The sequence below is a fragment of the Sander lucioperca genome, chromosome 12 (assembly GCF_008315115.2).
Source record: "Sander lucioperca isolate FBNREF2018 chromosome 12, SLUC_FBN_1.2, whole genome shotgun sequence".
NCBI classification, from domain to species: domain Eukaryota; kingdom Metazoa; phylum Chordata; class Actinopteri; order Perciformes; family Percidae; genus Sander; species Sander lucioperca.
This window is the reverse complement of record NC_050184.1, coordinates 36,369,682-36,396,475: the sequence shown is the minus strand read 5'-3', so window position 1 is coordinate 36,396,475 and position 26,794 is coordinate 36,369,682. Positions and strand designations below refer to the sequence as shown.

At 43.3% G+C, this 26,794-nt stretch overlaps 1 protein-coding gene across 1 annotated transcript in view; it reads left to right on the top strand.

The window, feature by feature from the left end:
• The first annotated feature begins 5,935 nt into the window (after window positions 1-5,935).
• The window catches only part of LOC116058548 (leucine-rich repeat-containing G-protein coupled receptor 6), a 41,064-nt gene continuing 20,205 nt past the window's right edge, over window positions 5,936-26,794 (top strand). Inside the window, exons 1-3 of the mRNA XM_031311412.2 lie at window positions 5,936-6,533; window positions 20,088-20,159; window positions 26,717-26,788. Of these exons, the coding sequence (XP_031167272.1) occupies window positions 6,313-6,533; window positions 20,088-20,159; window positions 26,717-26,788 (365 nt within the window). The 5' untranslated portion in view covers window positions 5,936-6,312. The remainder of the gene's footprint in view (window positions 6,534-20,087; window positions 20,160-26,716; window positions 26,789-26,794) is intronic.

Sequence of the window (26,794 nt, the reverse complement as noted above, 5' to 3'; positions counted from 1 at the left end):
ATTTTTACAACAATTTATTTTGGATTATTTTCAGTTAACACAAATGATAGAAAATATGTTTTGTACTTTATACATCGAATATATATTTTAAATAAAAATACTGCTTCACAGATTTTGTAGGTTTATCTCATGGGGGTTCAATGGGTTTGACTGTGTTGCCTGTGAATTCAACAGCATTTATTTGCAAACATTCATAAAAAAACACTAATCTCAGCTTGTGCCACTGTATATGTTAAACGCAGTAAGCTTGAGTTTATCAAGGATTTTGCAGACTGTGAGACTAGAGTCTGTCACAATCATCTGGTTGTTCAGTTCCTGACCTGAAGCACTGATGCTGTTCTGTCTTATGGCTGATGATGGCGCCATTTCATCATCTAATTCAAAAGTATACTCTGGAGCCCATAAAAAGCAGTTCGCACAATATAATGGTATGATTTAATACGATTATTGTAATCATGATTTCAGTAATGATACATTTCATTCTTCCCAGGTGCCTAATTTCTGTTTTTATAGCTGTAATCTTTCAACTGCTGCTATGTACTTTTCAGATGACTGGAATTCTCCGAGTCTAGTGTGAAACCTACAATAATAAGGCTCCTCTCTTCATCTCTCACTACATTGTGTTGAGTCTCCTGCTAGTCCTATCTAAGTTCTGCATGAATGGGACTCTATGGAGACAGTCCAATGGTTTCAGTCACTGTTAACATTCCACATCAGTCTCTCTCCACACTGACATGACTGATACTATCAAGCAGAACTGGGTACGACGGCACAAACATTCATCACTCACACACATGCAAGTGCACACGGACACACACTGCTGCAGACATGAACTTGCACACACATACAGAGGCATGATGTCTTTGCCACAGTGATCACCCCTTTATTTTTAGGTCAAGAAACTTTTTATAGATATTATTTACATGTGTAACAGTCACACAGACAAACACACGCACCTACATACCCAAAAGCACACACCCTCTGATTGCAGCGCCACTGGCGTCGCTCAGAATAGCATCAAACAGAGTTGAGTGTCTCTGTCTTTGGCAGTGTACAGGTGCAGACCTGTCTGCTTTAGTCAGCCTATTTCACCATATTAACCCTCGTATATCACATTGTCACTGCAGAGAAAACAGAGTGGAGATCAAAACACAAGAAAGATTTGCCTTATGACAGAGACATCTTAACGTAAGGAAAAGTGTTTGTTTGTAGTGCATTTAAAGTTATCTACCATCTTAAAATAATTTTTTGGGGAATATTTTACATGTTCACGTACACAGTGCACTCTGGATTGAATCAATCACTCAGCTTAATACACAGATGTATTGTTTAACATGTGCCAATGAAGATGTCATGGTATGATAATATATTGGTGCACAATATTATCTTAAAATTAATGAAATAAGATGAAACTCCTTCAACAATATCAAAACATACTGAAGGAAAAGAGTGTATTCTCCTTTGCTGCTTTGGCTGCAAAATAGGTTATGTAGTCTTTTTCTGTCTACCTTCTTTACCTGAATTTATTCACTCCTATGCACAGTCCACAGTGTGCAGTGTTTGAACAAATATTAAAGCAACAGTATAACATATTGTATTTTTCATCGAGATGTTTAGTTATATTGTTATTGTCCCAATTCTTAAGTGGCATAATTCTTCAACAACTTTTTCCTGTGTGTCAGTAGCTGATGCTACTAATATAGCTACTATTTTACACAATTATAATACTGATACCATGCAAATATTTTATTATTCTACTAATAAAAAATATAAAACTGTGTCTGAGTAAACATAATCTTCTAAGCTTTGATTTAAGATTATATTAAACATTGTGTCTTGTGTATAAAATAGTGTGCAAAGTCACTTAAAAGCTATACAACTCTGTGACAGTTTTTGTTAGCCAAGCTAGAGATGTGGCTCTATGAATAGCAACCGATCAGTGCACCACTTCGGTGGTTGGTCGGTCTAGACTGAAAGATTGCTACAACTATTTAATGGGTTGCAATGAAATCTTGCACAGCCCTTCATGGTCCCCAGAGGATAGCTTTGCTGATCCCCTGGCTTTTCTCTAGCACCACCATGAGGTTCAAATTTGTGGTTTTAAGTATAATGTCAAGTCAACTATTGGATGGATTGCCATGAAATTTGGTACACACATTTATATCCTCTAGCACCATCATCAGGTCAAAGTTTTAGATTGTCCAACACGGTTTATGAGCAAATACCTGCAAAACTAATGACAATGGTGAACATGGTAAACATTATACCGGCTAAACATCAGCATGTTAGCATTAACACTGTATGCATGTTAGAATGCTGACATTAGCATTGAGCTCAAAGCACCACTGTGCGACATACAGCCTCACAGAGTAGCTAGCATCGTTTAGACTCTTGTTGCTTTGTGTACAAATATCCTTCCTTTACATTTGCCTAACATACACATCTTGCTGACATGGTGTGTAATGTACTGTTGTGTATAGTTGTGTCTTTTGTATCTTGTCCTGTTTGTTACATGCTGCTGTAAAAGATCAAAATACAAATGCTGTAGCAATAACAGTTCTGTGGTGTGTTACAGAAAAGACACAAACCTACAACCTTCCAACTGAGGTGAAGAGCTTGCTTGTGATGGATTGCTTTGCTGAACTCCATGACTAACCACATCCTCGGTCCTACTATTGTCCCACACAAACTACAAACACACAGGAAAATACCTCCACCCCTGTTTTGCCCACTCGCCAGCACCCCCTCCCACCTCCCACCCTTACATCCTCATCCCCTTACCTCATCCCCCTTCTGCCTCTTTCAATCATTTCTGTCCTTTGTACTGTGAGATGCAGAGAGGAAGAGAGGGACGGGGGAGGGATGGAGAGAAGGAGTGGGTTCTTTTGTTGGCTTTCAGGTGGTTTCACCTGAAAAGCCAGAGAACACACCTAGGTTGCCGCCACCGGCGACACACGCCGCCTCACTTGCTTCCGCTGAGTATACTTGACTTAGCCTTCAATTGCCTCTGCACAAATACAGACACAGGCATATTTGCGAGCATATGCATCTACAGGCATCTGCATGCAAGTGTGCACAAATAGACATACTCTTTATAAGAGGTACTGGAAGGTGTTGGATGTGCAGAGGGGTGGTGCAGGGGATGTGGGTGAGGAGGTGAGGTGGGATGGAGTGTGTGTGTTTTGGGGGGTGGGGGGTTGATTGCACGGCTTCTTTCTCTGTTCTTTCCCTGAATGAACTCTTCTTGCTGCAAGGAGCTCAGGTAGCCGTGTGTCTGTGTGTGTGTGTGTGTGTGTGTAGACCACGGTGAGTGCTCTCAAGTTAGTGTCAGGTGTCAGGTAGCTACTTGTCTTTGTGTCTTCAAGGCTGCCGTTGCTTGGATAGTGTTTACAGCCTAGAGAGGGAGAGATGGGGGAGGAGAGGGCAGGGAGCTATGGCTTTGATCTGATGCTGACTGCTTGATAGCGTGTGTGTGAGCAGGGTAGTGAGTGTGAGAAAAAGGGAGAGAGAGGAAGAATACGAGTGCACGCATACTTTTTCAGTGGCATGTACAAATGTCTGCACACATGCCAACAACTGTGTGTCTGTGTGTTTGAGCCATTCATTCAACCCAGGGCCAGACCAAGCCTTTCTGGAGCCCTGAGAAGAATTTGATTTGACCCCTCCCCCCTTTTAATTATTGACACACAGGTCTTAATCTAAGTGATACTGAAAAATAACACATAACCTTTCACACATCCATCAGAACTGTCGGTGCAGGTGCAGTTTAAACAAATACGTAGCTGACTTTTCTAACAGTAAGGAGCGCCATGTCTGATTGTCTGCATATTTGTGATTGAAGGGAAGAAGGATAACCAATGAGAAGATGATAAAGAGACCAATAAGAGAGAGAGAGACAGGCAGAGAAAGACAGGTAGGAGACCAGGCATGCAGGTTTTTACAGTACATATGTTATAGGGCTCCCCTAGGGCCAGACAATTAAAGAGCATTTAAAAAGATGACAGAGCTCTGTGCGCAAGAAGGGGAGAGGCGGAGAGCCCAGGGAGTGGAAGAGTTTGCAGGTGCACAGTATGAAGAGCATGTGTATGTTATGCAAGGTAGTTTGCATGAGGTAGTGAAAGAAAAAAAATACCATAAAACATCACTTGAAAACAATTCACACAATATTTTTAAACCGACAATAGACAGAGAGAGCAACAACGTGCATTCTACTACAAAGAGGGAGAAAAGACAGAGCAGAGAGAGAGAGAGAGCATGAAAGAGAGAGAGAGAGAGAGAGAGAGAGAGAGAGAGAGAGAGAGAGAGAGAGCATGAGAGAGAGACTATGTGAAGAACAGCTCTGAAAGAGTTTTTGTGGGGACATAACAAAGGCCCCTCAGAAAACACAGTGGCATAGGAATGTTAATTAATTAATGAGAAACTATTCAGCCTACAGAGAATGGTGGAGAAAGAAAGACAGAATAGAGAGACAGACAGACCAGTCGGAGGGGTAGACAAAGTCAGACTGGGTGCAAAGACATTTATAACTGTATCGTTGGCAAATAGCATGGTGTGCACTTATTCTAGGCCCAGTTTCTATGCAACATGTTGCATCTCTGTTCTGGTTTTGCATGTGTGCTTTTGCGTGCATGTAACATACTGCTGCTGCCGATTGAAAGCCTTGGCTCCTCAAGCCTCAGTTTTCCAGGAACTAAGAGAACAGCCTAGTTTTCCACAGCAGCTTTTTACTTCTTAGTACTTGCTGCTGGGTAATACGCCTGAAATCTAACAAAAGGAAAGATTAACGTTAGCTCTGCTTTGAATGTCAAGCCAGTATTGCTTTCTTTGATTTGTTATAATTATACTGGAATGCATCATTAGGCGGTTATGCAACATCCTGTACTTACAGGTGCACAGCATGTAAAGCTGAGTAGTGTAACATATGAAGCAGAGTCATTTTATAGCATTCTGCATTCGGCTGTATATAGCCTTTATTTGTGGTCAGTGTTTTAGGAAAAGCACAGATTTAATTTTTAATATAAAATATATACGCAGCCAAGAACTATGTGTTGTAATAAAAGAAAGGGAGGTCAGATGAGATTTTTTTTTTAAGATTCTGTGGAAAAACTACAAGTGAGCACACAAGACTGTGAAATACAGATAGGCTTTAGCCCGAGGCAGCTGACACTTCTTCACAAATCCACACTCTTTTTCTCTATAGACCGAAGTGTGTGCATGTGAAATGGATATGTGAGCTCCTTTGCGTCAGTCACTCATAATCTGTTATTTTCTATGGGTGTCCAATGTGCGTGTGCGTATGCAAGCATTTGTGTTTGTGCGTGTGATCGCGACATTCCAGCAGCAGAAACCTGAGAAGGTGTGACTTACGAGACACTAGATTCGGATCTTTCTGGGGACTGAGGGGTGCTGAAGTGTCAGAATTCCAATTTCCTCCAAACAGTCACTCCCAGTCACACACTCTGACCCTCTGCATCTCTCTCACATAGTCATACACACTCATTCTTATCCTCCAGAGCTTGCTTTTTCCTCCTCTCTCGTTCAGCTATAAACACTCTCTCATTTTCTCCCAGTTCCATTCTTAAGGTCCCACACGGAGAAATCTACTGTGGTCTCACACCACAGTACTGCATTGCCACCCAGACCTCCTCCTCTTTTCTCTTCCTCAAACCAAACACACACTCTTTCTCTTCACACTGAGCTTCTAGGCATTAGAAAAGGGGGAAAGGAAGAGAGGGAGTAAGAGAGGGTAGAGTTCGAGAATCGCGGGCCCCTCCTACTTTCCGGAGATGCTCCAGCCCATCCCTAAATTGTGGGCCAATGAGGGTGGCTCATTCACAACTTGTGCACTCCTTCTACAATAGGTAAGGAGAGGGAGACAGAGAGAGCAAGAGATATATATATATATATATATATATATATATATATATATATATATATATATATGTACAAGGAGTGAGAGAGAGGGAGAAAGAGTGACTGTGTTTGGGGAAGAAAGATGATGAGGAAGGAGAGGGCAGAGTGAGAGGGAAGAGAGGCAACAACAAAGTTAACCCCTGGGGATGAAGTGCTGACTGAGAGGAATAGAGAGATGAGGAGATAGATCTTGTGACAGGGACAGACAACCTGCACAGGAGAAAAAGGCAGTAAGAGGCTTTTGAACAGAGCCAGGAGCCAGGATTTGGAAACAGAAAGAAACATTGGAACCTCCTCACTTGATCAAAGCTGCTTCTTCGAACATCAGAGAGGACAAAAGAGAGTGTGACAAGACAGAAATCTCTACAGGTGTAGTTGCAGACAGGTGGACAGTCAGGCATGCTGCCTGTGCTTCTGTTTCTCTGTGTGGCTGGAGGAGTTTGGGGGTCCGTCCCCAGAGTGTGGGGGTACGGACAGATCCAGGACAGACAGGGACCAGCTGCCCCGCTGTGCCCGTCTCCGTGCCAATGTGAAGAAGATGGGATCTTCGTCATGGTGGACTGCTCGGAGTTGGGACTATCGTCTGTGCCGACCAACCTCAGCCCTCTCACCACTTACCTGTGAGTACCATGCTGCTGTTACAACAGTTGGGGAGTTCCTGGGTGTTGTTATCTTATCCCATTTCACTTTAACCTTTTCACCTCCAGGCCTCTCACTTTGTCCTGTTTCCTTGACCCAAATCATCTTTTTCTTGTGTATCCACTTTGTATCTCATCCCTCATACTCTGTGCTCTCAAAACCTCTTCACTTCCTTTCTCATTTATCATGTCTTAGTGCCAATTTGTTTCATATGAACAATAATAAATGTGCCTGCCAATCGTGAGTCCCAACAGCTAGTCTTATAATTTGTAAATGAAAAATGCTAGTCAAGCTGGGAGACCTCTTTTAAAAATAGAGCAGAAGGCAACAGTCTCTTGGATGTGTGGCCAGGAAACAACAGCAGAACCCGCATGTACATAAAACGTACAGGGCCAAGAGGGAACACGTGTGTGTGTGTGTGTGTGTGTGTGTGTGTGTGTGTGAGAGAGAGAGTGGGTGTGTTGACCACTATGGCAAAATTACTGGACAACTTCTTTCAGTATCAGGTTTCTGAGCACCAACTGGAGACCGAGCGTGAGAGTGTGCGCATGTATATGCCTTTGTGTACATGTACGCAATGTGTGTTTGCGTGTGTGCAAGCTGCAAGCACATGACAGAAGCATGTGTTTGTGAAAAAGGAAGTGTTTGAACACAGATGTCTAAATGTGTTCAATGAGTTTTATGCCAATAATCTGTATCTCACTGTTATTTGACACCAAAACTCAATGTTTACACAAATCCAAATTATTTTTATCTAATTTGTTTTTGCTTGATAACCTGACAAAATTGCCTCATTGAAGGACTTTGACTGCATTTTTAAATAAGATTAGTAAGTATGTGTTTGACAGGCTGGCTAGAGAAATGGCACATACTGTTAATACAATTAGAAACATGATCATAAACGTTACTCATTAACAAGGTTTTTCATAATGAGATGCAGAAATTAAGCCCACTTGACCACCAGGAATTTTTACGACCCATAAGAGAAGCTTTAGACTTAAATTATGTTAAAGACATCAGTTCTGAGCAGTTTCTTACACAACCCTGCTGTGGCTTGAAGCCAGATATTTCAAATTGCTTCACTGCGTAAGCCTCTGAGGACAGATTAGAGACACTTTTTGATAACTGATATTGAAGTGATAGAAGACTAATCCAGGAAACAGGGTGTGATAGAGCAGTTGCTCACTTGGGGCTCTACAACTATTACATGAGTGGAGGGATAGAATTTAGAGGGAGGGAGGAAAGATCAACAGTTTATGTAGCAAGTGACTCTAAAAGAGACACATAAAAGACTACTTGAATGATGCCTCACTATTCAGCTGTCTTGGGAGCCTACGATGGCCAGATTTCACTGTGTTCGTTTGAGAGCTAAAACACATGTAGAGTTTATGGAGGTGAAATATGGTCTCTCAGTCAATCCAGGAATCACTCTACCATGTCACAAAACTAAGACAGCACACTCACATATACTCACACACAAGGTGGGATGAATCTGAGCAGGAGTGTGTTGAACCTCTCAGTCTTCCACTAAAATAAAAACAGTGATGACCTGAGACCCTCCCTGTGAAAGTCTTCATGGCTCTTAACTGCTCCACTACAGCCACACACACACACACACACACACACACACACACACACACACACACACACACACACACACACACACACACACACACACACACACACACACACACACACACACACACTCATTCCCTACAAACACAAGAGTAATTGCTCATTTCCCCTCGTTACCTAACAGTGGAACTGGACCAATTAGTGAGTTTGAGGGCTGATTTAGAATAAGATAAATAAACTCAGAGACCAACCGCACACACCCACACACACAGGGACACACACACACATTACTGCAGAGGGGAGAAGAAGGGAACGTGAGACAGCAGGAGAGATGCCGCAACAAATTAAGATAAGAGAATCACAGATTTCTCTTTTGCTTCGCTGATAAAAATCATCAAACATAAACAAAACAACCTCCCCTTCCTAACCTTGCCCACATTCTCTCTCTCTCTCTCTCTCTCTCTCACACACACACACACACACACACACACACACACACACACACACACACACACACACACACACACACACACACACACACACACAAACCCAGCACAGCAGGCTACAGTTTCTCATTTCGTCCTGAATTATAAAAGGTTACAACAGCGGAGAGCCGGCCCAAACCCCACCAGGATCTGTCGAACTGTCCAGCACGCCCCGCTGCGCTGTGGAGGCTGGATTAGCCTCCCAGCACATACTGTAGGCCGCCGAGGTCACAGGGATTTGCTTGGGAACAGTCCACATTACAAACCACATCCATACAACGCTGTGAAAGTATATGACATCATTCACCGGTGTCATCCGAGAGCTCTTCAAAGTGAGCACAACTGCTCATGCAATAGTGGCCGAGAGGGCAATTCAGGCTATGCATGATTCACTCTATTTTCTAGTTTTTTTTTGCACATACATTTGGATGACCCTGTTGCATATAAGCAGATACATAATGTAATACTAATCAACAAAAACAATTGTAAAACAACAATGAGGCGAATACAGGTTGACTCTGCAACAGAATTGAACTTTTCTGAGGCAAAGGTGCTCCAAGCAACTCAAAGCTGAGTGGGTAGAGATTTATGACAATAATCGTTTCCGTGGGCAACACATGAAATGAGCTGTCATGTGAGACGCTTTGAAACACCTCTTTGATATTAGATTAGAGAGGAAAGACAGTGCCCAAGGGTGTATGTGCATGTGTGTTAATGTGTGTTGAGTTTGAGAACACGCGTACAGTACGTACACCGGGGATCGATGCTGTTTTATGTGTAGCTGCAAGCGAGGTAAGAGATGGCTTCACAGTGACACAATAAGTACCCATCTGTCACAAATATTAGCTTGGAGCAAATTCATTAGTCAGCTGTCCCCCTTATAGATATATGCACCGCAAATATTTAATCATGTTGAGAATAATTCATATGTTCATGTGGCTGGTTTCTAAGGTTGTCAGGTGCTTATGTTCACACATCTCACTCTTCCTTCAGCGGTCACCAGTGTGTGCATGTGTGTAAGAGGAAAAGAGTGTGTGGGTCCGGGCCTGGTCTGTGACTGGAGTTGAGCTGCGATTAGGTGATGCTTCGTGGTAGCGGTGAGTGCGGTGAACTTCTAACAGAGTTTTTGCCGAGGCCAAGAAACCACAGCTAGCGCATTACCAGACAGAGGAAAACCAAGGAGTGTGTGAGTGCGCGCGTGTGTGTGCATGCGTGTTTGAAGACCACCCAGACTGCTGAGAGATTTTTTTTTCTAGCAAGAGGTGAAGCAAGAGTGTAAGAAAAATGGAGAGAGGGAAGATGAATAAAAGGGATGAAAGCTGATGAGGAGAAAAGTGAGGATTAAAAATTGGTGACAGAGAAATGTGTATTGGAAGATTTTGGAAGACTCAGTGCGCACGCACACACACACACACACACACACACACACACACACATATACACACACACACACACACACACAGGGGACAACATCCTCCTGACCCTGTATGGTGGCCATGACTGTAACAGTCGTGTGCGTGTCATTTAGTCATTATGTAGATGGAATGATTCCTATCACGAGCGACCAGGGGTCACACTGTAAACATCATGTCTGAGAGAAAGAGACAGAAAGCTCTAAGGGTTGGAGGGGGAAGAGGATTTGAGGGGGGGACATTTACAAAAATAAGAGAATTGCAGAGAAAAAAAGAACAGTATGTGTGTGTGTGTGTACTGTCAGTGGAGGGTTCTCTATACAGCAGCTATCAGCTCTAGCATCAGTGTCCTGGCTCCAGATGTCTATGGTAGCCTCCTCGCCTCATACACTGCCCTCCCTCTCTTTCTGTCTGTCTATCCTTCCTTCCCCACCTATTCCCCTTTCCTCACCTGTTTCCTGTGGCCTCCTCTTTTAGATAGAACAAGAATCCATACATTAAGTGCTTCAGGTGTGTGTGTGTGTGTGTGTGTGTGTGTATCTTCAAAGCAGGTGTTGAAGCTGGTCATCCAGCACTAAATTTGAATTTCTGATCACTGATGTGCAATGCGCCTCCTAAATGAATGCATATAGCTCAGGGCAGTGGGGTGAGAAAAAGTGAAGGGTGTGTACCCAATACAAATGGTAAATGTTTTCAAGGTGTGTGTATGTGTGTGTTGGGGGAGGAGGTGCTTTGGCTACAAGCCAACTAACTAGCAGCTGTGATCAGAGCTGGGGAAGAGAGTTACAGGCATAATACAGAGGAAGAAAACAGTGACATATGTCATCATAGTTAATCTATTCTGCTTATAAAGTTGCATAAAGAGGAATATTCTGCACAAAGTATTTCCTTTCTCCATTTCTCTGATTACTTCTTTATTCCTTCCTTCCTGCAAACTTGAAGTGTTTGCCTCAAAGTGTCAATTCCTCAACTCTCTCTTAAATTCCCTGGAGGCCCAGCGGCGAACACTAGCAGAAAAAGCCACTTCAGCCTGCTACAAAGTGATATTTATGCCAGAAGGGTGTCGGAGAGAAGGGATAGGCAGTCAGCGTTGGATAGTGCAGTGGTTTGTCATTTCCTGAGAGCAACCTGGGAGGCTTTTAAATGTCGCTCAGGGACAGACGGCAGGTAGGCAGGTAGAGGAGAACAATGGAAACAATGACAATTCCCTCGGGAGCGGCAGGCAGGGAAGACACAGAGGCCATAGTGTGCTCTACCGCTCCATATCCTGTCCTTTGGAAAAAAGTAGAAAGCAATCACGACACAAGATCTTAAAGGGAACTAGGGTGGAGGAGGTGGAGATCAGAGAAGTAAAATGGATAATGTGTTTGGAGTGGACAGTGCATGTGGACTAAACACAACCGTAGTTGGGTCAGACCTGTGCCAACTGACTAGATATGTAAATCTGTATATTCTGTGTGATAGCAGCATGATGCAAGTATGACACGGGGCCTAGGAATGTGCTCTGTGTGACGTGTGGTTGAGGGGTGAAGGGCTGCTTCTGACTGAGATGATTCAGAATGCCCGCATGGCCCAGATTCCTATTCAGCCCCTTTCTAACCCTGGGAATCCATGGGAATGTTTGTGAGTGTGTGTGTGTGTGTGTGTGTGCCTGAATCAGTGCAAGTGCACTTTCTCTCTCTTTTCCACTACAGAGAAGGCATTGTCTATTCCTGGGCCAGGCCACGACAAATGTCCCTAACTGTTCTAGTGCGTGTACATGCATATACACATGTGCATGCATGACCTGTGGGTTTGCCAGGTGTCATTTGTGTCAGTGCATGTGCCTTGGGTTAGATAACACATAAACATACATTTTTATACATTTTCAACAGTAACATACCATATTTTCTTAAAAGGAGCAGATTGGTTTAAAACAAAATTAGGATTTGATGTCTCCACTCATCCAAAAGTTGTTCAGTTTCTTGCTGCAAGAAGACAGTTTACCCCAGTTTGCTGCAAACAAGATCCTCATTTGCTGTTGTTGCTCCTTGATTTAGATCACAAAGAGAAACCAAATCAGTGCAAAAAAATAATTAAGAAATGTTTTACAACTTGCTTGTTTTCTTAAGCTTTCTCTTGATCGTTTAACCTTATATTTTATTTTATTTTTATGGTTTGTGTAGTTTGGGTCTCATCTTGTCTCTTGTATTTTTGGTTTGGTGCTATAAGTTGAATTACGATTAATTGAAAACGGCTCATAAAACATTTTGGTAATAGAAAGTGAAGTGTAAAATGACAAAAATAGTGGGCTCTAGACATAAACGAGAATGTTTACATGAGTGCTGATAGCAGTGCATGTAGGACATAACTCTCCAAGTTCCCCCACCTCAACATAGGTCTGTCTGTCTCTGTCTGCCTATCTGTGTGATCGCTGGCCAGGCCTGCCGACTAAAGTGGCTCATGTGGGGCTGGCAGTGTGCAGGTGATGACTAGTAAGAGCTAATGATACTTAATGCCCTTTCCAACAATGTACACACACACACACACACACACACACACACACACACACACACACACACACACACACACATTGCACAAGCATGGATGTATGTACACACATGATTGCTTGCTCTCACACACACACACTCACATACTGACTTAATGATGGTTAATGCCCTATCCAATCTCCCTGTGCCGCATCAAAGCATCCCACAGAGCAGTGCTGATACAGTGATGCTAGCAGGGATTAGGTCGGGAGAAGGGACCACTGGGACATGAGTTAGCTAAAGGGAACAAAGAAGCAATCACTGACACACTTAAATGTTGCACACATGTGCACACACCTCAGGGCACACACACATACAGTATATGTACATAGCGTAGCCAAATGGGGATACTACACAGGGAGTGGAAGCGGGGATGTAGAAAACAGAAGGTGGCGAAATGAATGGTAGGGGAAAAGGAGATGACTCCTCAATGCTCTTAATGCAGAAACAGCAGTCAGGTCACTATGATGGCATAAGGCAATAGTATAATTGTTGCTAAGACTGGACTACACAGGTGCATTTTCCATCTGCCGTAAAGGGAGGCTGGAGAGAATTCTGCCACTGCAGAGCCTCTGCAACTGCAGCCAGACTTACTCGTCTTACATGTCTCTATTACATGTCTGAGAAGGAGCAAAAAAGGAAATCTGGACTTTTTACACGCATGGCAAGAGGCCAAACTAAATCTCTTTAAACCAACAGCAGCCAAATGTCCTCATTGGTGGGGTAAGATTTCATCAAGTGCTGATCTAAGTTCAGGTCTAGATGTTATCCATGGGTTACTGTTAAATAGATGGAGCAGATGAGCTGATCATAGATAAGAGGAGCGAGTCAGGAGTGGATTTGAGCAGTCTTCTAACTAGATCCAGTGTCCTCCTGTTTCTGCCATTCAAACAAATGAAGTCATAATAGAGCCCGACACTAATACTCATCAGGTTTCATTTACTGTTGTATCCACTGCTGAGAATTTGCCTTGAATCAGTGTGCAGGAAAGGACACCTCTGTAAGAGATACCTTTTCAGGATGTTTGAAAAAGTGGTGAAATTTGTAACCCTTTTCCATACATTCTTTCAACAGATCTCAGTGGCAAGTGATCATGAAACATTTCCTTCATGTGGCACAAACTGCTAGCTTTGATTTAGGAAGAAACAAAATAAGCTACCTGGCACATGTCATGTAACTAACATATATGAAAGCCAGACAAAATATACATGCCAAAACAACAGATTAGTGGACTATGGGCAGGGCTGTGAATGCTTTTCTGCCTTGCAAAGCTATGTCCTACCCACAACAGCTGCCTGTCAGTTCTGTCCACATGTTGGAGGCAGTTGTATGTTGTGTAGTGCCGACTGTTCCAACACTTCCTGTTCCATTACTGAAGTGCTTGACCTTGCACCTCACCCACCAGCCCCCCTCTCCGTCTCATGACAGGGTGTGTGTGGGAGGACAAGGAGCGGACATAGAGTGTGTACGTGCACGTGTGTGTATGTGTGGTATACCAGGGTATGAATAAGTCCCAGAGGGCATGAATATGTTTCCCATGACATGGCCTCAGACTAAACAGCCGCTTTCTTCACCCAGACATCCGCCTGTCATTCTCCCCTAAACCACAGCGAGCGGAAAAGAGCACAAAACATGGGAACACAAAAACACAGACGCATCTCCCTTTTCTGTCTCGTTATCTCCTTTTTTCTCTTCCTCCCTCCCTCTCTGTTTCTTTGCTCTTTTGTAGCCGAGTCCTCCCCGTGGCCCTCCTTGTCCAGGTGAAAGACTTCTCCTCGCCCTCTCCCTCGCTCTTTGTGCCCCGTGAATGAGAGAAAGAGAGAATAAGAGAGGGAAAGATAAAGAGAGAGTGCCTTCGGACACAAAGGGCAGTTTACCCCTCCCAGGAAGTCTGGGAGAGAGGGAGAAAAAAAAACACATCTTTAGAGGAAGGAGGAGGGGAGGACAGCATTGTACCCTCCTTCCTGACTCTTTGTGTGCGTGTGTGTGTGTGTGTGTGTGTGTGTGTGTGTGTGTGTGTGTGTGTGTGTGTGTGTGTGTGTGTGAGTGAGCAAGCTCATGTGTGACCAAGAGAGAAACTGAATGCCAAAGCAGTCAGTCTATTCAGATAGAAAAAACACTTAGACCTCACCCTCACACACAGTACGCACACACATTCTGCTCAAACACACACACACACACACACACACACACACACACACACACACACACACACACACACACTAATGCACACAACCATTTAGGCCCTTTTTAAGGCGACGCCCGAGCATTGACTACCAGTTGCATTGTGTGGAATAAAAGATCCTCTTTCATCGTGGCCTTAACTGTTTCAAAGCACTAAGCGGAGAGGATCAGACTGGCTGAATCCGACTGAAGCCATTACTGTCATAGTTACTGTAAAAGACAGCCAAGGTGTGGCTTAAGCACCACTAATGCAGAACTCCTGCCTTCTGGGCAAGGCTCTGGTTGTTGATTTCCACTAAAGATCTATTACTCTAATGTTCCTCACAGATAAGCCACCTTCAAAGGTGCAGTGCTTACCGCCATCATTGGCTGTTTGTCTGGTAAGAGTCTCCACCTGAGCGAGTGAGAAAGGGATTGGCAGGGAGGCAAGAAGAAAGAGAGAGAAAGAGAGAGAGAGCAGGGAAGGAAGTGAGAGGGAAGACCTCAGGGCATGGCTCTTGTGAAGTGATTTTGTGTGTGTGTACTCTAAGAGAGAGAGAGAGAGTCATGAAAAACATCCTTCTCAAGGGCAACAATGTAAGCCTGCTTGTTTACATGCTTTTGCTGCATTATGTACTGTACCTGCATGCAATTTTATGCTTGAGCAACATGCCAGAAACCTTCTCCATACAAGTTTTTTTTTGTTTTACTTTGAGACAATGGAATTCTCCAAAGTGAAATGTATCAAGTCATCTCACTTCAACCTGCTCCAGCACAGCTTTGTCTGACTGACACATTTCACCATTGATGATAGAAACAGACACCTGACTGCTCATCGCATCTGCCCTGTTCTGAGGGTATATTCACTCACCAGGGTGGTCCATTATTCAAGCCACAAAAGCCACCTGGAGCCTGGAGTGTGTACGAGTGCCTGTGGATCTAGCGTTTTTTTTTTTCATATGATGTGGCCAGTTGTTTTGCACTAAATCAACCAACTCTTGTCAGAAATGCTTCCAGTTTGAAATTGGCTACAACGGAGCTAGGGGCACATTCACACCCACACACAGCCTTTGATCACAGAGCCGATAACATACTTCAGTAGTTCTGTTGACGGTGAAGAGGAAATATGATAAATCACATTATTGTAACCACCGGACTGTGTAACCCCATGCTCCAGTTGAAATTTGAAACAGAGATGGGAAGAGAAAGAGTGAGTGTGAGCGATAGAGTGGCATAAGAGAGAGGGAGAGAAAGGTCCAAGGCTGATGAATGGAAATGTACCTCTGCTTCTTCATGCTTCCGTTCCCCCCTTAAGACAAGCTCCTTGCCTTGGTTACTCTATCAATCACAGCATAAAGCAGTCAAATATCCAGTGCTTTACCTTTCTTCCCATGCCAAACCTTTCTCTCTTACATTCACATGCACACACTCACACACTGCGGAGAGGAAAAAATAAACGATCTATCAGAGCCCATTGTGTATGTGTAAATCACGGAACGATGGAGGGAATAAGAATGGAACAAAATGTCAATTTCTTTTTACTCCTCCAATTGCTGCAATACTGGCCACAATTTCATACACACTACTGTGCTTAAACACACAAAATTACATGCACGCACATGAAAATGTAATTCCTCTCCAGGGAAACAGAAAGAGATCACTGGGGGCTTTGTCAGTCATTCTGCAGGTTTAGAGCAGAGGGGGATAAAAAGAACAGTTAAGAGGCACATTTGGGAGTGTGTTTGTTGAGGGATGAGCATGGGTCTCCATGTCTGCATCCTCTGCTCCTAATACTGCTCAGGAGTCTTTAGTTAATCATTCAGCAAGCAGAGGGAGATCTGAGGGGAGGAGATGGCCTGTGTGCCTCTGTCAGTTGAGAGATGTGTTGTTATGCGAGCAATATCAGGCTGCTTTCGTGACGCCGCGATGGCCAAGATAGGGCAGGACGGTTCCCTACTGAATGTCCCCCCCCCACACACACACACACACAAAGCAATCTGTTTCCATGCCCTGGCAGCGTTCACGTATGATGTGGTGAAAGCACGACCAGGGACTGTACCCACATCTGCAGGCTCACTGGAAAACAATAGGGGTGTGAAAATGAGCGACAGACATCTTACCACACACACCACAGTAACCTATAAATGGAAGAAATATTGCACTGCACACACAGACACAAATACTGACACATATACTTGCACTCAGTCTCCTTTCTCTCTCTCTCTCTCTCTCTCTCTCACACACACACACACACACACACACACACACACACACACACACACACACACACACACACACACACACACACACACACGCACATACACACACACATACATTAGAGGTGCCCATAAAACACAGACTGGGACACAGAAACCCCAATTCTAATTGTGAAACTCCCATATGCTGCGGAGCCTGCAAAATCTTTAAGCGCTCTCTTTCTCATTTCTTTTGCGGCCGTTTATTTGCGCTGAAAATATCTGCACGTCACAGCGCCAGCCGACACAATGCACATGTGGTAGTCATCAATCATAATTATCATGGTTTAAAAAAGCCACAGCTGTTATTTGATTTTAAAAACAAGCCATAGCGCAGCGCCTTCCAACGATACGTCAAGTTGTCAGCGGAGGCCTTGGCCTGCACAGCAGAAATGTCTCTCTCTCTCTCTCCGGCTTCCCAATGAGCTTGTTGGAGAGCACAGCAGAGCTGAGCTGCATTCAACCCTTCCCCATGACTCACCACTGTATGTCTTTATTTTTAAACATTTTCTCTCTCCATTGCTGTGTGTTTATTCTGTCTGAGTGAGGCCGCTGTTATGGACTTCACACAACGTTTGTTTATGGCTTATTTAATCAAGACCAGATAATGGAGAGTTGTGTCCATTCGTGGGCGCATCCCCAGAAGCTGCGTGATGTGTGTGTGTGTGTGTGTGTGTGTGTGTGTCTATGTGTGTGCCTGCATGTGTATGTGTTGCTATGCTTTAATGATCCCCCAGAATGTTCCAATACATATTTTTCTCAGAAGAATATTAGTACACAGACAGTGAATAGGATTAAGGTGTGTATGTGTATTGTTCATGCGGCCCCATGAAGTGATTGTGTGCTTCCTGTGTTATACGTGATGTGACCCAGTCTTGATTATTTCAAATGGTTTGCCGTTACTGCTTGCTGTGTCATCTCCATGGCAACTTTGTTATCACTTAAATTTACCTCTGACTTTAATCAAGCAGCAGTGCATTACACTTGCTGCATTCATTCCCAAATTACTGCTTGGAGCCTGAGCAGATTGTGCCAAAAATAGGCAAATGTAAGTATATAATTCACATGACATCACCCCAGTACTTTTGTTGAGAGGGGGACCTGAGGTCTAAAGGTTTAAAAAGTTTTTAATTTGCTTAAATTTACTGAATGATTCTACTTGTTGCTTATTAAGAAAAGTAATTAGTTACGCTGTATTATATTTTGAGGAGCTGATGTGCATGTGAACATTTCAAATGTTTCATTCATTTGTAACTGTAAGGGATTCTATGGGCTTATAATGAGGCTATAATATTTAAAGGTGCCCTCTGAAGATTTTATTGTAAAGAAACATGGATACATAACATGTTTCAAACCAAACTGCATTGTGCGTATCCTTGAAGCCCTATACCTCCTGAAACAAAGCTTTGTCTGAATGTTTGGACACCTGCATCATTTACTCTGGCTTGCGGTCTCCTTCTTCTCTTTTATTGGCCCATTGCTACCTTTTATGGTGCATTACCACCACCAGCTGTTAATATGCATTACCACTCTCCGCAGCATAAATGTGTATAATGCCACTCCTGTGCTTGTGGTGGCCTATCAAAACACAAGATGTAGAGGAAGGTCACTAATGGTGATGTGGAATAATAATGCCCTATTTTGTTCTGTTACAGACAAAAGCAATGTCAGAGAATCAACCATTTTCCCCTCAACACTGATCGAAAACATCCACCCTGTCTATGTGTCCCTGAGTAACACCTTGAAACCCTCTCTCTGCAGTCAGACCTCCCAGGAGGGGGCATGTGTAACAGGAAATCCCCATGCAGGGAAATGAACATGCCAAAATTATGCTTTCATAAGGAAAATATTCAGTGTCAAAAGGCTACGTACCGTAATTATCTGACCTACAAAATCTCATAGCGAAAGGACACAGTTAATGTTGCAAGCTCATCGCATGGTGAGAACACACACTCTTCACACAAAGTGACAGTGGGAGTCCACATCCTGACCGCCTGATGTTAAATGTTATACTTGACAGGGTACCAGACTGAATACTGCTAAATATGACAGGCTACTCAAATACCCAAATTGGTGAACCAGAATATTGCCATGCGTGGTTTTTCCACATCGCCCGAGACGTTGAATATAGATCACGTCTGCGGATAGATTTATCCAGCCCCCTGTCAGCTTGGCTGACTTGACAAACAAACAGCCAGTGTGTCAAAACTCCCAACTGCAAAGGGCTTCTGAGAGCACAGTTTACACTTGCTAGCCCGGTGGTCTGGCTTTATGAGCAATGGTTAGTGTCATACATACACACACACACACACACAGACACACGCACATACAAGCCTCACTCTTGAAGACTCATGCGAGACCCTAAGGGCTGTGAAAGCAAAGAAGGGGTGACGTAGCACCCCCCTTGCTTTCATTGTGTTTATCAAAGGGATGACCTTACATGACTGGGGCCACAAGGTTATATATGTTTTCTACCAGAGGCTGAGACATAAGTAATCCTCATACTATCCCAAGTGTTAAAAAATTTACATGTGTGCGTTGAATGTGTTAGTGTGTGTGTGTGCATGCATGTGTTTGAGCATCCTGCGCCTCTCCCTTTTTGACCGCAACGCAGCTGCGTCAACACTTAGCCCCCAGCACACCCTCTCACGTCAGAGTGTGTGTGAGAGGCTGAGAAATGGAGTGTGTCTATGTTACAGCCATGAACAAAGAGGGAAGGAGGTGGTCTCCTGCGAAACCTGAGGAGGAAAAAAGAAGAGGAGAGGGAGACAGATATAGAGGGAGACGGAAGGGTCAGATCTGAGAGAAGGTAGAGTGAGACATCTGGAAAAGAGAAAGCGTCACTGGGACGAGGAGGAAATTACAGCTGCCCAACAATGATTCATTGGGGAAAATTTCTCTTCTACATCTCCCTCTCCTCCCTCTCGTCTTCCAACCTCTCTACCTAACCCTCTAACCTCTCTCTGCGAACTACTCGCTCTTGATGATTGATTGCCATGTGAAAACCACGTTCTACACATTTGTAATTCAACATGCCCCAAGTACCTTCAAAAAACATTGATAAGGTATACATTGATTGATACTTTGATAATGATGCTCCCCCTTCTTTCTCTCTAGGGATCTGAGCATGAACAACATCAGTGAGATCCAGCCCAGAGCCTTCCACCGACTGCAGCTGTTATCAGAACTGTGAGTACAAAATCATTCAACTCACATTCAATTTATAAAACTCAGTCGTCACAACTCACACATGACAAGAAACAGTCATTCCTCAAACCTCTGATACGTACAGACCTCAGTGATGGGGATTGATGACTCTGGCCTGCCTCTGATCTCTCCTACCAAGAAACTGCCTGCAGCAATACACTAGTAGATCATGGGATGGCTGCACAAAAGAGGGAGGCAAAGGGAACCTGATATTCACTCAGAGAGTGAATATATGGTCCTCAAAGTGTTTGGAGAGCAGGTTCTGTGCTCAGCATCCAAGCCGCTGCTTTCTTGCCCCTCCTCCCCCCACTTGACTTTGTTTCAGCTGGACAGCTCAGCAGGAGCAGTACACATATAGACACAAGCCTTTGACAGCCAACACAAACAACACATTATAGGAGAATTTCAGGACAGGCTTGGGGAAAATGAAAAAAGCAAATATTTAGTTATATAGCATTAAGTATAGGTAGGGTTGAGTATCATTAGAAATGTTTTGACATTGGTGCCAATACACTAAATGAGTTTAATGTCGGAACAGACTTTTCTTGGCCGGTAACAACTTAAACAATATTGTTATATATGTGCTCATATTGTGCTTTTTGGCTTTTCCCCTTTCCTTTATTGTGTTATATATCTTTTTGTGCACATTATAGGTTTACAAAGTGAAAAAGCCCAAAGTCCACCCCAAAGGGACTTACCATCTCCAACAGAAAACAATGTTCACAAACTGCTCCAAACAGCTCTATTGTAGTCCAGCATTTACTTCCGTGATGAACGTGTGTCACTTTGTAACGTTATAATGCTCACCTAGCTGCTAGCATGGCACTCCCTCATGCTCTGCAACTGACAAGCTAGCAGTACTTACTGCGCATGTGTGACTCCCAGCAAAGATGGTACAGAAGTAAGATGCCTCACTCTGTAGCTAAAACAGAGAGCTCAACACACAGGGTGAAAAGAGGAGCTGCAGCAATGTGCAGTACAACAAATATATGTTGTTTTCTGAAAATTAAACCACGTAAACCTATTCTGGTACAATCTCTAAATACAATTATGAACCTGAAAATGAGCATAATATGAGCACTTTAAAATAAAAAAACAAGAAGAATTTGACTCAGCCTCCACATTCCTTGACGTCTATACTCAGTGCTACAGGCACAATTTGGACAGTGCTTCACAAAGTATTAGTATTAATAAGGTATTGGTTTCACTCTCACAGGGCTGAAGAAAGCACACACGGCGTAACAAAACGTTTTGAAAAATTTCCAGTCGACCTGGCTGCTATCTGATTTGACCACTCAGCAGAACTCAGCCAAGTCTCGGTTTGACAAAAGGCTGCCCACAGATATGCCCTAAGGGCGTGAATGTGTGCATGTGTCAGCCTTCACCTGATTCTTTTACTTCTGAAGTTTGCAGTGTGTGTACGTGTGTGTGTCTGCATGGGGTGTTTGAACAGTCCGCTGTTTTCTTTGCTAATTCTTGCAGCTGCAGCCTGTGAGGCATGAGCTAATAATGATGGAAGTAAAAGGTTAGCTGGATAACTGTTCAGTTGACTTTGAGCCACAGAATGAGTAGAACGAAGCTGAGCAATGAAGTCTTGTAACACCTTAATGCTCGAGAATTAAATTCAAAACTTTGATTTATTGTCGTGTATTGAATTGCTGATCTAAACTTTTGCTGTCGTAAAAAACGCTAAAGGTCAGATATTGCTGATGGCGTAATAATCAGAACCACACAGTGCAAAGTGATGCTGAACATCGATGCTGACATTTGCCTGCATTGGGGGAAAACGGGGGTGGGGGTCTTGGATGCAGCTCCCTCTGCAGTGTTTGTCAAGACACAATGTTTTAGAGCCCCGTTGATCTTGCTTCCTCTGAATCACTCACATGTTCTGACACTTTATGGAGACATTCTGTTTCTTTGTATCTCTTCCAAGGAGGATGTTCCTGTCCTCAAGCCAATTTTTATAGCCTGCTGACCATTTCTGGAAATATGCTGAGACGATGATGATGTTCCAAGGCAGGGAGAAGCCCATTTCTGACATCCACTCCCGTCTAGGAGGTTTAGCGAGATGATGCATAGCAGGTTATGGTAAACACATTATAATTACAACAAGTTATAGTGCTCAGAAAAACAAACCGAGGCTCTAAACACAAACACGGTCGGTTTTAGAGCGAAAGCGTTTGATGTCTGTCCACAGCACTTGTTGGTAGCACAGGGAGAGGCAAGGGACAGGCATGTTGTGACTGGCAGAGTGATAAATTGTTTGATGTTGGGCTCTACCTCACTGCCTGCCCTCCTTAACTCTATCTCCCTCCTTTCCAATTCATTTCTGCAGCCCCCCATCTCCTTTTAACTGCAGTTTATCTACTTTTTTACCCCATTTTGGATCTCTCCATATTCTTAAAAACCAAAACAAATCTGCTTATGGCAAGAAGTCTAGCTTTCCTCCTGTTTTAAACTATGGGGAGGAGAGAAAATAAAATCTTAAAAGCCACATACAGAGTGTCCTTCTGAAGCACCGCTCATAAACGTAAACTGTATCATGATGCCTCTTATCTCCTCGCTCAGCTCTCACCTCTGTAGTATCAAAGTGCACACAGCTAATCCCTTTGAACCTCAAATGAGGTGATTAAATTAATTCAAAAAAGCAGGTAGCAAACCTCCCTTTGATTGAATGCGGCATTGATATTGATAATAAGTGTAATCGCTCGTCCCTCCAGCCCTTTTTCTACTTGTAAAAAAAATGTTATTCAATTGATCTCAGGTCCCTCTCATTAAACCTTCATTTAGCGCTTTGATCAGTGGATCTGCTCTTAATTCAAACACACAAATCTGCACGCAACTGTCAGTCAGACGGAGCATGAAGAGAGGCGACTGAGAGGCAGACTGCATGTCTATGGATTAATGAGAGGGCAGCAATGCCTGCACTCAGGTACAGACTGAGACTGGTTACTCATCTAACTGACATATTAAAGACATCCCTTCTCTTCAAATGTTCTGCTCTATTATCAAAGATACACTATCTATTTCTTATCTAACTGCACCTTGGAACTAGCAGAGGATGTTTTAGGGGAAACTGTCGGCCACGCTCTCCACCTATCATCAGTATCAAAGTCAATGCTGTTCGTACCTCCGGAGATCACATTTCACTCTGCTTTTTTCCTTAGACTCCCGTCATAATCAGCCATTTGGGTCGAGTCTCTCATGCGCATCTATATCTGTAGCCATCACTCACCTCATAAATACAGAGGTCAAATCAGGACATTCAAAATGGTCTGACAGGAATAAAATAACTCACTGGATGTTTTTAAACCCTCTTTCACTCTTGGTTTTGCCTCTTTGGACGCACAATATTACCAGTTTAAGTGAAAGTGAGTGGAACATGGTGCTAGCTCCTGTTATCAGCTCAAGACTTAGACTCTGGATTATCCACATATCCCTCTGTAGAGTGTTCTCAGGTGCTCTCTCTCCGACTATCACAAAAATGAAATCCAACTGTAAGAGACGTGGGGAGTGGAGGCCAGCGCCGCCCTGCTTCTCTTTCACTTGGTGATAAGATAGTCTGCTGATAGGCCAGGAGTATATTGTAGGTGAGGGTTAAGGTTTACAATATTGGCTGTCTTGATACTCCAGATGCACCACACAGCTGGGATTATGTAGGTCAATCAAAACTTTTCCTTTTAGCGTTGCCAACATTGGTTTTTATCTGCCTGTCTCTTTCTCTCCCACACGTACCCACCCACACACCCACACTTTTCCACATGTCTATATTTTACTCAAATAATTTCAGAGGTTAATGCCAGGTTAAGTGGTTGACCCTCAGGCTGGACCTCTGAACAGAGGGAGGGATAACATTTCTATTGATGGAGCAAGGGTGAATAAGGTCATACATGGATATACTTACAAACACACCCACACACCCACACCGCCCTCTCTCTGATAATACCTGTTTATCCTCGCCTTCTTCTTTCATCATTGACTCCTATCAACCATCCCGGCCATGCTGCCACTGTGGTGTCCTATCACTACCTGAGATAGTATCCCAAAATATGCTGCTGTCTTTGCTGTCTAGGTCTTCATTTTTTCTTTTTGTTTATTATTTCGAGGCAATAGGACATGGTGATACATAGGATAATCAGCAGTTAGTATGCTTCAGTGATGCCCTCACTGATCTGCTCTGATAGCTGGGCGGTCTCACCTTTGTCACCACCCCTCCCACTTCTCTTCCATGTGTTTGAACTACACACTCTGTTAATTTATCTATTAATCACATCAATAGAGCTGAATTATGCTGAGGTGGAATTTTTTATCAATGTAGTCTAGGGGCCAAGAAAAATTCCTACCATCCCCAAATCAAATTAAGAGAAAAAAACAGTTGGAGCCATGGTTTGACAAGAGCAAGGCGCCTTTCATTAGAATGAGATTGATGTGGAACGACTAGGAGGCTAAGTGCGGAACATGCACTCATACGTACGATCATTTACACACACGTACACACATAAATACACACTGATATCATGGAAACAGTTGGTCAATGGCAACTGACGGTGTTCTACTGATGTCTATCAAGAACGTCTGAACATTTCTTTCCTTTTTCAATATCCATCTTCAATTTCGACATAATTATCCATTTGACAAATGAAGTTGGCAAAAAAAGCATGATTCCACTCTAATGCTGTTCTGGCTTCAATGGTGCAGCTAATAGAGAAAGGCTGGTTGGCAGTAGGACATGCACATCATACCATGGCCTTAACTACAATGTTTGTTTTCTAAAACTCTAAATTACTACTTCTCCTCATCCCCCACTGAAAAGACATTTATTTTTCGTTGGTGCTTCCTATACCTTTTTTTTTTTCCATCCAATGAGTCTGTAACTAATCATTGCATTTGAACAGAAACCAAAAGAAGGCACTTAGGGGTCTTTGCAGAAATAAGCTCAGATCTATTTTACTGGTGTCAGGATCTCAGCAAAGCCTATTGAAACAGTTACCTCTGGAAAAGTAGCTAGTGAAATGGTCCCTGGTGACCAGCTTGTGCAATAGCGGAAACTGAAATGGTATTGAAGTAGCAGACCATCGTCCGCTGAGGGACAACAAATAGACCGTATACAGGTTTCTTTAGGAGTGAAGATCAGATCTGAGAGCAAAACTGAACGCCTTCATCTTGAAATAAGAATGAATATTGGAATTTGTGAGGTCAAAGGGCGGCAGTCACTGTAGATCAACTCTGCCATCAGTCTCTTCCATGTCTGTGAAACTATACTGTATTGAGACATCACGCGACGCAGTCAAAGTCTGTTTGAATGAGTTTTGACTGTAGTTTGAGAGGCATGACTAAATTGCACCACAATAGCCTGGATCCATTTTGTATTCTAGTATGCCGATATGGGTGTGCATCGATGTGGATGTGCGAGTGTGTGTGCGTGCTTGCGTTGATAAATATGAGCTCTACAAGAGTTTTAAACTGAGCTGAGTGTGAGATTTGGCAGGCGCGGGCGGGATTGTGTGGTTTGCCATTGCACAGTAATAAGACTTAGACATGTTGACATGAGTATCAGATGTCAGAAGGAGTTCGCTAGGAGTTATCGTCCATTACCATCTGGATGGTAGTGGCTTGGAGAGGCAGGCAGAGTGCTATATAAATATTTCAATATCCTGGCACTGATGGAAACTCAGCCAGAGGCAGGCTGCTTAGCATAAGACTGAACTGGCAGGCAAATGTCACCTGTAGAGCACCGGTGTGAGCAGCAGGATGCCAATGAGTAACTTCTAACTTGTGTGTCTGTGTGTGTGTGTGTGTGTGTGTGTTTAATAGAAGTGGGTGGTCTGGAGCTGTGAAGACCAAATCTGTGTTTAAACTGTTCTTCCAGCTCATGACCTTGAGAGTTACTCTGTTGGACTGAATGTTATTTATTTGGACATCTTATACACACTCACAAATGACCATTAGGTGCTGTGTTTAATAAACAAACTGATTGGATTGCTTGTGTGAATGTGTGTGGTTTCTCCCGCGCTGTCCTCAAGGCCCCTCAAAACAGGCCCAATTTACCTCAAGGACATGGAAAATAGCACACACATCAACACTGCACACACACGTGAATGTATATAGTATACACCTTACTATATACACACACACACACACACACACACACACACACACACACACACACACACACACACACACACACAAAAACATTTGCAATTTTCAGGCTACACTTCTTGACCCAGTCTCAGTCTCATTCAATCCAGTCTTTAGTCATTCATCAGAGCTCCAAGGATTGGTTGAGGTTTCAGGGTGTGCTTTGGGCCAATAGCAACCACACTGAAGGGAATCGAATATGATTTGCATACTGCCCCAGCAGTAACCCCAAAGCAGGAACTCAAGGATGAAGTCATATCACAGCTCAATCCAAAAACGTAAAAAGCAAAAGGCAAAACGTCTCTTATGAGACTTGTAAATGTTTTTGTGTATGTGCTTATATTTCATTTTTCACTTGATATTTTGCTTTCCACTTTTTGATCTCTGTGTTTCTCTCCTAGGCGTATCTCAGGGAATCAGCTGAGGTATATCTCTGGCCACGCTCTCCAGGGTCTCCACAACCTCAAAGTCCTGTAAGT